The 12,500-nt window shown below is 45.7% G+C and overlaps 2 protein-coding genes across 3 annotated transcripts in view; both read right to left on the minus strand.

Moving 5' to 3' along the window:
- LOC139415792 (galactose-specific lectin nattectin-like) overlaps window positions 1-12,500 on the minus strand; it is a 1,187,935-nt gene that overhangs the window by 597,354 nt on the left and 578,081 nt on the right. The window lies entirely within an intron of this gene.
- The window catches only part of LOC139417060 (GRB2-associated-binding protein 1-like), a 63,610-nt gene that overhangs the window by 34,195 nt on the left and 16,915 nt on the right, over window positions 1-12,500 (minus strand). Inside the window, exons 2-3 of the mRNA XM_071166309.1 lie at window positions 9,699-9,827; window positions 8,116-8,281 (exon numbers count right to left, since the gene is read on the minus strand). Coding sequence (XP_071022410.1) covers window positions 8,116-8,281; window positions 9,699-9,827 — 295 coding nt within the window. The remainder of the gene's footprint in view (window positions 1-8,115; window positions 8,282-9,698; window positions 9,828-12,500) is intronic.

Here is a 12,500-nt window from a genome sequence, read left to right on the forward strand (position 1 = left end):
TCCTTCATCTCAACGTTAGAAGTCTCCCCAGATTGAGGAAATGTGCTTTCCATGAGAGGACGACACATCCTTCATCTCAACGTTAGAAGTCTCCCCAGATTGAGAAAATGTGCTTTCCATGAGAGGACGACACATCCTTCATCTCAACGTTAGAAGTCTCCCCAGATTGAGGAAATGTGCTTTCCATGAGAGGACGACACATCCTTCATCTCAACGTTAGAAGTCTCCCCAGATTGAGGAAATGTGCTTTCCATGAGAGGACGACACATCCTTCATCTCAACGTTAGACGTCTCCCCAGATTGAGGAAATGTGCTTTCCATGAGAGGACGACACATCCTTCATCTCAACGTTAGACGTCTCCCCAGATTGAGGAAATGTGCTTTCCATGAGAGGACGACACATCCTTCATCTCAACGTTAGACGTCTCCCCAGATTGAGGAAATGTGCTTTCCATGAGAGGACGACACATCCTTCATCTCAACGTTAGACGTCTCCCCAGATTGAGGAAACTGTCTAGTAACTGGAGTGTTTTGCTTTACCAAAACCTGGTTGGATAGTTCGATTTAAAAAAAAACCCCGCAGAGATTTGAATTTGAAAATGATAAATGAATTGAAAAAGACCGCAATCGCAAAGGCGGAAGAGTTTGCACTTATGTAAGGTCAGATATTGGGTACAACTATAGATCCGATTTATGACGAGATTGAAGCTGTGTGGGTGGACATTTTCTAACGAAAATGTAAACCTATTGTAGGAATCTATTATAGACCACCAGACCAGTACAAGTTTGCAGAATTGTTGGAGGTTCCAACTGTACAGACTTTGGTCAATCAGAGGATTTTATTTACTGGTGATTTTATTACACACATATACTCTAAAAGGGCCATGCTACTTTTAAAAAGCTCTTAAGACTTTTTTCTGTCATTTATTTGCTTTATATTAACTGATTAATGAGCCCAAAAGAGCTTGTCCTTCTACCCAAACCTTGTGTTTTCAAACAGTGGGGTTGTAAACTATGGACTCAGTGATCATTCCATCATTTTCCATCATTTTCTGTAGTAGGAAGGTTCAGAAAATAGTTTTTTAATCATCATAATTTAATTTAAAATTGGTCTAAAATTGGTCTATGAAGAATTATAGTGCAGCTATTTTTTGTTCATTGTCTGAGCAAATTAGACTGGTCTGCTGTACTGGTCTGCTGTACTGGTCTGCTGTACTGGTCTGCTGTACTGGTCTGCTGTACTGGTCTGCTGTACTGGTCTGCTGTACTGGTCTGCTGTACTGGTCTGCTGTACTGGTCTGCTGTATTGAAATGCAGTGAAGTGGAGAATGCCTGGGGCCATTTTAAATCATTGTTTTTTACTTGCTGTAGATAAGCAGGCTCCAATGAAAAAGATTAGAAACAGAGCCATGGATAAATTATACAATTTAAAAGGCAATTAAGCGTAGAAAATGAACACTTTCTGGAGTTTAGGAAATCCAGGGTAGATTATATATTTATAGACTATAAGAAGTTAAGAAATTAGGTCAATAGGATGATACAGAAGGCCAAGAAAGAATATTTCAATGACAAAATAGTTGCAAATAGAAACAATCTGAGCAAATTATATAAGTGTCTGATGCTGTTAGGTAACAGTAACAGATTATAGACCAAAGCTCTCAGTCTCAGCTTGGACATTGGAGGAAAGGTTACATCAGACAAGACCATGGTTGCAGACAGTCTGAATAGCTATTTTTACAACTATAGCTAATACATTAGTTTGCAAGTTACCTAGTCAATCAGGTTGCTATAGGGGGGGTTTCACTCAACAGCAGGGGAATCGAGTAGATTATTTTTTTCATTTGAAAAGGTGTCTGAGTCGAACTGTGCTAGAGATGCTGAAAGAACTTGACCGTTCCATAGCAACGGGCCTTGACAACATTCCTGACAGATTTTCTAAAGGATGCTGCAGTAATTATCACCCCCTGTGTAACTCACATTGTGCATCTTGTCTATTGAACTAGGGTGTTTTCCCAGTCAACTAAAACTTGCAAGGGTCATTCCGTTATATATATATATATATATATATATATATATATAAAAAGGAACAAGTTAGATCATGGAAACTATCGTCCTAACTCTCAATCTCGTGTTGCTTTATCAAAGGTTATGGAAAAGATTATGTTCAAGCAGATTGACAGTTAAAATTTCCTTACACATGAGCTCCAATTTGGCTTCAGGAAATCCCGTTCCACTGACACATGCCTACTATATCTGACTGAGCACATAAGGAAGGAAGTAGACGGAGGGAAATGTTGTGTTATTGGCATGTTAGATTTCCAAAAGGCGTTTGAAAAAAATGAATCGTGAGATTCTGTTCATCAAACTAAGAGCCATAGGCGTTTAACAACTTAGCAGTAAAATGGGTTAGCTCTTACCTGCAAGAAAGAAAGCAGATGATGGATGTGGATGGGACCCTGTCTAAACCTAAAATCTGGAACTGTGGGGTACCCCAAGGGAGTGTGCTGGGTCCACTTTTATTTCTATTGTTTATAAATGATCTGAAATCTGCCTGTACCATGTGACCTTTTCCTCCATCCTCCATGATTCTGCACTGTTGGTTTCCCACAAAGATCACAAGATGTGATTGAGAAAGACAAAGATGTGGTTGAGAAAGACAAAGATATGGTTGAGAAGTCCCTCAGTGCTGAACTTCTGAATGTCAGCAAATGGCTATATGACAATAAGCTGTTACTTCACCTTGGAAAAACATAGTCCATCTTGTTTTTGTCCAAAGTGAAACTGAGGAAATCCTCAGATTTTAACGTGGTAGTCGATGACATAGTAGTTGTAGCAAAATACTCTGTTAAGTATCTTGGATGTGTGCTAGATAACCATCTGAGAGTGGAGGGCATGGCACAAAATGTGATCTCCAAAGAGAACCATAAAATGAGGTTCCCGGGCAAGAACCTCCAAATATCTGGATAAGAATGCAATGGGGACATTGTCAGGGGCTCTTGTTCAGTGCCACTTTGACTATGCATGCTCTTCCTGGTACAATAGTGCCTCCAAGATATATATATATAAAAAAAATTGCAGACATCTCAGAACAAATTAGTTAGGATTATTCTTAAACTTCCAGCACTTACGCATCTTGACTATTTTCTATTTTTGAAAGCCTCAGATGGATTAAAGTGGAGGAGAGAGTCGCTCAGATATAATTGTGTCTTGTACACCAGATTGTCCACAGTACTTAGGTAACGACTCTAACTTAGTCCGGGATAACCACAACAATTCCACTAGAAGGAGTCAAGCAGACACGGTTCCTTTTAGATTTAAAAGTGATACTCGGCAGCCATTCTGTCACGCCCTGACCATAGTTTACTTTGTATTTTCTATGTTTTGATTGGTCAGGGTGTGATCTGAGTGGGTATTCTATGTTTCATGTCTTGTTTGTCTATTTCTATGTTCAGCCTGATATGGTTCTCAGTCAGAGGCAGGTGTTCGTCATTGTCTCTGATTGGGAACCATATTTAGGTAGCCTGGGTTTCACTGTGTGTTTGTGGGTGATTGTTCCTGTCTATGTGTTTTTCACCAGATAGGCTGTTTTAGGTTTTCGTTACGTTCATCACGTTCTTTATTTTGTAGTGTTTGCATTGATTCGTGTTTTACGTTTGTTCATTAAAACATGGATCGCAATCTACACGCTGCATTTTGGTCCGACTCTCCTTCTCATCAAGAAAACCGTTACAGAATCACCCACCACAAAAGGACCAAGCAGCGTGTCAACAGGCAGGAGCAGCGCGAGGAGAAGCGCAATAAGGATTTCTGGACATGGGAGGAAATCCTCGACGGGAGAGGACCCTGGGCTAAACCAGGGGAGTGTAGCCGCACTAAGGTGCAGCGGGAGAAGAAACAACAGGAACAGCCCAAGGAGGAGTACAGTATGGAGTATACTACTTGGGAGGAGATCGACAGGTGGGCGGCCGACCCAGGGAGAGTGCCGGAGCCCGCCTGGGATTCGCTGGAGCAGTGCGAGGAAGGTTACCGTAGAATGGAGGCGGTGAAAGCAGAGAGGCGCTGGTATGAGAAGGCAGCACGGCGACGCGGATGGAAGCCTGAGAGGCAGCCCCAAAAATTTATTGGGGGGGGGATAACAGGGAGTATGGCTATGCCAGGTAGGAGACCTGAGCAGACTCCCTGTGCTTACCGGGGGGCTAGAGAGACCGGACAGGCACCGTGTTATGCAGTGGTGCGCACGGTGTCTCCAGTGCGGGTGCATAGCCCGGTGCGGTATATTCCAGCTCCGCGTGTCTGCCGGGCTAGATTGAGCGTCGAGCCTAATGCCATGAAGCCGGCTCTACGCAGCTGGTCCCCAGTGCGTCTCCTTGGGCCGGCTTACATGGCACCAGCCTTGCGCTCGGTGTCTCCGGTTCGCCTGCATAGCCCAGTGCGGGCTATTCCACCTCGCCGCACTGGCAGGGCGACCGTGAGTATTCAACCAGGTAAGGTTGGGCAGGCTCGGTGCTCAAGAGCTCCAGTGCGCCTGCACGGTCCGGTTTTTCCAGTACCACCTCCACACCCCAGCCCTCCGGTAGCAGCTCCCCGCACCAGGCTTCCTGTGCGTGTCCTTGGCCCAGTACCACCAGTGCCAGTACCACGCATCAGGCCTACAGTGCGCCTCGCCTGTCCAGCGCTGTCGGAGCCCTCCTCCTCTCCAGCGCTGTCGGAGTCTCCCGCCTGTTTAGCGCTGTCAGAGCTTTCCGCCTCTACAGCGCTGCCGGAGTCTCCCGCCTGTTCAGAGCTGCCAGTTAGCATAGAGCTGCCAGTTAGCATAGAGCTGCCAGTTAGCTTAGAGCTGCCAGTTAGCTTAGAGCTGCCAGTCTGCAAGGAGCTGCCAGTCTGCAAGGAGCTGCCAGTCTGCATGGAGCTGCCAGTCTGCATGGAGCTGCCAGTCTGCAAGGAGCCGCCAGAGCTGCCTGTCTGCAGGATGCCGCCAAAGCTGCCAGTCTGCAAGGAGCCGCCAGAGCTGCCAGTCTGCAAGGAGCCGCCAGAGCTGCCAGTCTGCAAGGAGCCGCCAGAGCTGCCAGTCTGCAAGGAGCAGCCAGGGCCGCCAGTCAGCATGGAGCAGCCAGGGCCGCCAGTCAGCATGGAGCAGCCAGGGCCGCCAGTCAGCATGGAGCAGCCAGTCAGCATGGAGCAGCCAGTCAGCATGGAGCAGCCAGTCAGCATGGAGCAGCCAGAGCAGCCAGTCAGCATGGAGCAGCCAGAGCAGCCAGTCAGCATGGAGCAGCCAGAGCTGCCAGTCAGCATGGAGCAGCCAGTCAGCATGGAGCAGCCAGAGCTGCCAGTCAGCATGGAGCAGCCAGAGCAGCCAGTCAGCATGGAGCAGCCAGTCAGCATGGAGCAGACAGAGCTGCCAGTCGACCAGACTCTTCCAGATCTGCCAGTCGTCCAGACTCTTCCAGATCTGCCAGTCGTCCAGACTCTTCCAGATCTGCCAGTCGTCCAGACTCTTCCAGATCCGCCAGTCGTCCAGACTCTTCCAGATCTGCCAGTCGACCAGACTCTTCCAGATCTGCCAGTCGACCAGACTCTTCCAGATCTGCCAGTCGACCAGACTCTTCCAGATCTGCCAGTCGACCAGACTCTTCCAGATCTGCCAGTCGACCAGACTCTTCCAGATCTGCCAGTCGTCCAGACTCTCTCAGATCTGCCAGTCGTCCAGATTCTCCCAGATCTGCCAGTCGACCAGATTCTCCCAGATCCGCCAGTCGACCAGATTCTCCCAGATCCGCCAGTCGACCAGATTCTCCCAGATCCGCCAGTCGACCAGATTCTCCCAGATCCGCCAGTCGACCAGATTCTCCCAGATCCGCCAGTCGACCAGATTCTCCCAGATCCGCCAGTCGACCAGATTCTCCCAGATCCGCCAGTCGACCAGATTCTCCCAGATCCGCCAGTCGACCAGATTCTCCCAGATCCGCCAGTCGACCAGATTCTCCCAGATCCGCCAGTCGACCAGATTCTCCCAGATCTGCTAGTCGACCAGGATCTGCTGAAACCGCCAGCCAGCCAGGTTCTGGTAGTTTCTACTACCTGCCTGGGCTTCCTCTCAGTGCTGAGCTTCTTCTCAGTGCTGAGCTTCCTCTCAGTGCTGAGCTACCTATCTGTCCCGAGTTACCTCTGTCCCGAGCTGTCCCTCTGTCCCATGTTATCATTGTGGTGGGTAACCTATTTAGGGACGTTTAGGAGGGGGATTAAAACTGTCATGGAGTGGGGTCCACGTCCAGCGCCAGAGCCGCCACCGCGGACAGATGCCCACCCAGACCCTCCCCTATAGGTTCAGGTTTTGCGGCCGGAGTCCGCACCTTGGGGGGGGGGTACTGTCACGCCCTGACCATAGTTTACTTTGTATTTTCTATGTTTTGATTGGTCAGGGTGTGATCTGAGTGGGTATTCTATGTTTCATGTCTTGTTTGTCTATTTCTATGTTCAGCCTGATATGGTTCTCAGTCAGAGGCAGGTGTTCGTCATTGTCTCTGATTGGGAACCATATTTAGGTAGCCTGGGTTTCACTGTGTGTTTGTGGGTGATTGTTCCTGTCTATGTGTTTTTCACCAGATAGGCTGTTTTAGGTTTTCGTTACGTTCATCACGTTCTTTATTTTGTAGTGTTTGCATTGATTCGTGTTTTACGTTTGTTCATTAAAACATGGATCGCAATCTACACGCTGCATTTTGGTCCGACTCTCCTTCTCATCAAGAAAACCGTTACACATTCTTTTTGGAATAATCTTCCAAAACAATTTTAAATGTTTAACCTCCATAGGTACTTTTCAAATTCTCACTGGAAAAAAAAATGTCTAAATAGTAGCATGTCTCAAAAGGGATAATCGGCATGATGAGACTAAGGTGGCGGAGAGGGAAATGCCCGGGATGGTCTGGTCCGGCATATGGTCTGCCTTTTGGTGTTTGTTGTTTATTATATTGTGATTGTCTTGTGTGTGTATATATATATATTAGGGATTGATTGTTTATATATTAAGGGTATGTGAGACAAGGAAAATCCATAGCTGTATTAATTATTGGATGTTGTGAAACAAACAACAATTGTGTCTGTCATGGTCTATTGTCATTACAATCACCGTCTAACCTTGTTGTATTCCCCTTTTCCCACTTCCCCTTTTCCCCTTTTCCCACTTTCCCCTCTTCCCACTCTTTCCCTTTCCCCTCTTCCCCACTTCCCCTTTTCCCTCTTCCCCCTCTTCCCCTTTCCCCTCTTCCCACTTCCCCTTTTCCCTCTTCCCCCTTTCCCACTTCCCCTTTTCCCACTTCCCCTTTTCCCACTTTCCCTCTTCCCACTTTCCCCTCTTCCCCACTTCCCCTTTTCCCTCTTCCCCCTCTTCCCCTTTCCCCTCTTCCCACTTCCCCTTTTCCCTCTTCCCCCTTTCCCACTTCCCCTTTTCCCACTTCCCCTTTTCCCACTTTCCCTCTTCCCACTTTCCCCTCTTCCCACTTCCCACTTTCCCCTTTTCCCCTCTTCCCACTTCCCACTTTCCCCTCTTCCCCTCTTCCCCTTTCCCCTCTTCCCACTTTCCCCTCTTCCCACTCTTCCCCTTTCCCCTCTTCCCCACTTCCCCTTTTCCCCCTTTCCCCTCTTCCCACTTTCCCCTCTTCCCACTTTCCCTCTTCCCCTTTTCCCACTTCCCCTTTCCCTTCTCCCCTCTTCCCACTTCCCCTTTTCCCCACTTCCCTCTTCCCCTTTTCCCACTTCCCCTTTTCCCCTCCCCCTTTTCCCCACTTCCCCACTTCCCCTCTTCCCCTATTCCCCTCTTCCCACTTCCCCTATTCCCCACTTCCCCACTTCCCCTATTCCCCTCTTCCCCGATTCCCCGCTTCCCACTTCCCCTATTCCCCACTTCCCCTATTCCCCTCTTCCCCGATTCCCCTCTTCCCCGATTCCCCTCTTCCCACTTCCCCTATTCCCCTCTTCCCCGATTCCCCTCTTCCCACTTCCCCACTTCCCCTCTTCCCCACTTCCCCTATTTGACAAAGTGTCAAATAAATTAAATCAATCAAATGTGTGTGTTAATATGATCATGAATTGTGTGTGTGTGTGTGTGTGTTGTCATACCATGGTCAGTAGGGTTGAATCCACACAGGTCACAGATACACCTGACCCATGTGTTCATGTCCTCCTCACTGTCGGCCACCAGGTAGAATACCCTCTCCACAGTCCGCACGTCAAACACATAGCTACTGTCCAAATCCTTTTTATTAAAGGTTAGGCCTGCATCCACCTAGGAGAGAGAGAAGAGAAGAGACACAGAGAGAGAAGAGACAGAGAGAAGAGAAGTCAGAGAGAGAAGAGAGAGAAGAGAGAGAGAGAGAGAGAGAGAGAGAGAGAGAGAGAGAGAGAGAGAGAGAGAGAGAGAGAGAGAGAGAGAGAGAGAGAGAGAGAGAGAGAGAGAGAGAGAGAGAGAGAGAGAGAGAGAGAGAGAGAGAGAGGAAAAGAGACCCAGAGAGAGGAGACAGAGAGAGATAAGAGACAGAGAGAAAGAAGAGACAGAGAGGGAGAAGAGAGAGAGAGAAAGAAGAGACAGAGAGAGAGAGAGAGAGAGAGAAGAGACAGGAAGAGAGAGAGAGAGAGAAGAGACAGGGAGAGAGAAGAGAGAGAGAAGAGAAGAGAAGAGAGAGAGAAGATAGAAGAGAGAGAGAATAGAGAGAGAATAGAGAGAGAAGAGAGAGAGAAGAGAAGTCAGAGAGAGAAGAGAGAGAGACAAAGAGAAGAGAGAGAGAAGAGAGAGAAGAGACAGAGATTTTACATCAGAGATGATAGTAATTTGGATCAGGATAGTAAGGTTAATGGAGTTTCCTTTTGTTATGTTGTCATTTGTAACGACATTGTTAGTGGGTGGGGGTGTTCGCTCTTTAATTATAAACCGGGTGGTCCACACCCTGAATCCTGATTGGCTGAAAGCTGTGGTATATCAGACCGTATATCACGGGGTATGACAAAAAAAATACTATGTACTGTTCTAATTCTGTTGGTAACCAGTTTATAATAGCATTAAGGCACCTCGGGAATTTGCAGTATATGGCCAATATACCACGGCTAAGGGCTGTTCTTAGGCCCGACAGTACAGTATAGTATATTACCTGTTCACAGAGGCTCATGTTGATGATGCGTACAGTATAGTGTATTACCTGTTTACAGAGGCTCATGTTGATGATGCGTACAGTACAGTATAGTATATTACCTGTTCACAGAGGCTCATGTTGATGATGCGTACAGTATAGTGTATTACCTGTTCACAGAGGCTCATGTTGATGATGCGTACAGAATAGTGTATTACCCGTTTACAGAGGCTCATGTTGATGATGCGTACAATACAGTATAGTGTATTACCCGTTCACAGAGGCTCATGTTGATGACGCGTACAGTACAGTATAGTGCATTACATGTTCACAGAGGCTCATGTTGATTATGCGTACAGTATAGTGTATTACCTGTTCACAGAGGCTCATGTTGATGATGCATACAGTACAGTATAGTGTATTACCCATTCACAGAGGCTCATGTTGATGATGCGTACAGTACAGTATAGTGTATTACCCGTTCACAGAGGCTCATGTTGATGATGCGTACAGTACAGTATAGTGTATTACCCGTTCACAGAGGCTCATGTTGACGATGCGTACAGTATAGTGTATTACCTGTTCACAGAGACTCATGTTGATGATGCGTATGGGTTTGCGTGCGTGGTCATGTTTGTAGTATTCTAGAACGTCAGGGTCTCCGGTCAGTCGACCACTCCTCAGAACAAACCAACGCCTCTTCCACGCCTAGAGATGAGAGCGAGAGATAGAAAAGCGAGAGATGTCAGATGTCAAGACTGCCACTGCAACGTCAACAGCTAAACACATAATACTTTGGTCTTTTTTATGAATCTTAAAAATGAAATGACTCATGAACCGTCAGAAAACGGCGAGTCTAGATGACATCTCTCAATCCGACTCAGATCAACTATCTCTGTGTCTCTTGCTGTAACACACACACACACACTCACACACACACACACACACACATTTCTCAGTCCTTTAGAGCTGGTGTTGCCTCACGCCAGGCATTGTGGGTATGGGTCGACCCCATCTCCCATGAACATTCCATACGATGATATATTTCACCCATGATTCAATAGCCAGTGGACAACCAAGACTTGGTGCGGTGTGTGTGTGTGTGTGTGTGTGTGTGTGTGTGTGCGTGCGTGTTTGTGTGTGTGAGTAGGAGTGTGTGATTTATTGACACTTCAGTCATTTGTACGTGAGAAGCACAGCATGCCATGGTACAGCATGACACACTCACACATACATACCTACATACACACACACACACACACCACTGGGGGCGAGCGTCCAACCCTACAGAACATTTACACCAGGCCGATGTCTGAGGAAGGCCTGGAAGACTGTCAAGGACTCTTGAGTTAAAACACATTTTAATACTTAGCCGAGCCACAGACTGTTTACTCTGTTACCATCTGGCAAATGGTATCTCAGCACCGGGACTTCTACCAACAGGCCATCAGACCGTTGGTAACCTAGCTGTCTACCTGCTCAGACCTGCTATTCATCTGGACCTTAGAGACAATTCGTATTGATTCTACTGTATTCTACCCCCAGTTATTACTATGCTACTACTGTATTCTACCCCCAGTTATTACTATGCTACTACTGTATTCTACCCCCAGTTATTACTATGCTACTACTGTATTCTACCCCCAGTTATTACTATGCTACTACTGTATTCTACCACTACTAGTTATTACTATGCTACTACTGTATTCTACCCCCAGTTATTACTATGCTACTACTGTATTCTACCCCCAGTTATTACTATGCTACTACTGTATTCTACCCCCAGATATTACTATGCTACTACTGTATTCTACCACTACTAGTTATTACTATGCTACTACTGTATTCTACCCCCAGTTATTACTATGCTACTACTGTATTCTACCACTACTAGTTATTACTATGCTACTACTGTATTCTACCCCCAGTTATTACTATGCTACTACTGTATTCTACCACTACTAGTTATTACTATGCTACTACTGTATTCTACCCCCAGTTATTACTATGCTGCTACTGTATTCTACCCCCACTAGTTATTACTATGCTACTACTGTATTCTACCCCCAGTTATTACTATGCTACTACTGTATTCTACCCCCAGATATTACTATGCTACTACTGTATTCTACCCCCACTAGTTATTACTATGCTACTACTGTATTCTACCCCCAGTTATTACTATGCTGCTACTGTATTCTACCCCCACTAGTTATTACTATGCTACTACTGTATTCTACCCCCAGTTATTACTATGCTACTACTGTATTCTACCCCCAGATATTACTATGCTACTACTGTATTCTACCCCCACTAGTTATTACTATGCTACTACTGTATTCTACCCCAGTTATTACTATGCTACTACTGTATTCTACCCCCAGTTATTACTATGCTACTACTGTATTCTACCCCCAGTTATTACTACGTATTCTACCCCCAGTTATTACTACTGTATTCTACCCCCAGTTATTACTATGCTACTACTGTATTCTACCACTACTAGTTATGACTATGCTACTACTGTATTCTACCCCCAGTTATTACTATGCTACTACTGTATTCTACCCCCAGTTATTACTATGCTACTACTGTATTCTACCCCAGTTATTACTATGCTACTACTGTATTCTACCACTACTAGTTATTACTATGCTACTACTGTATTCTACCCCAGTTATTACTATGCTACTACTGTATTCTACCACTACTAGTTATTACTATGCTACTACTGTATTCTACCCCCAGTTATTACTATGCTACTACTGTATTCTACCCCCAGTTATTACTATGCTACTACTGTATTCTACCCCCAGTTATTACTATGCTACTACTGTATTCTACCCACAGTTATTACTATGCTACTACTATATTCTACCCCCAGTTATTACTACTGTATTCTACCCCCAGTTATTACCACTGTATTCTACCCCCAGTTATTACTATGCTACTACTGTATTCTACCACTACTAGTTATTACTATGCTAAAACTGTATTCTACCCCCAGTTATTACTATGCTACTACTGTATTCTACCCCCAGTTATTACTATGCTACTACTGTATTCTACCCCAGTTATTACTATGCTACTACTGTATTCTACCACTACTAGTTATTACTATGCTACTACTGTATTCTACCCCAGTTATTACTATGCTACTACTGTATTCTACCACTACTAGTTATTACTATGCTACTACTGTATTCTACCCCCAGTTATTACTATGCTACTACTGTATTCTACCCCCAGTTATTACTATGCTACTACTGTATTCTACCCCCAGTTATTACTATGCTACTACTGTATTCTACCCCCAGTTATTACTATGCTACTACTGTATTCTACCCCCAGTTATTACTATGCTACTACTATATTCTACCC

The sequence above is a fragment of the Oncorhynchus clarkii genome, chromosome 9, assembly GCF_045791955.1.
Source record: "Oncorhynchus clarkii lewisi isolate Uvic-CL-2024 chromosome 9, UVic_Ocla_1.0, whole genome shotgun sequence".
In the NCBI taxonomy this organism is placed as follows: domain Eukaryota; kingdom Metazoa; phylum Chordata; class Actinopteri; order Salmoniformes; family Salmonidae; genus Oncorhynchus; species Oncorhynchus clarkii.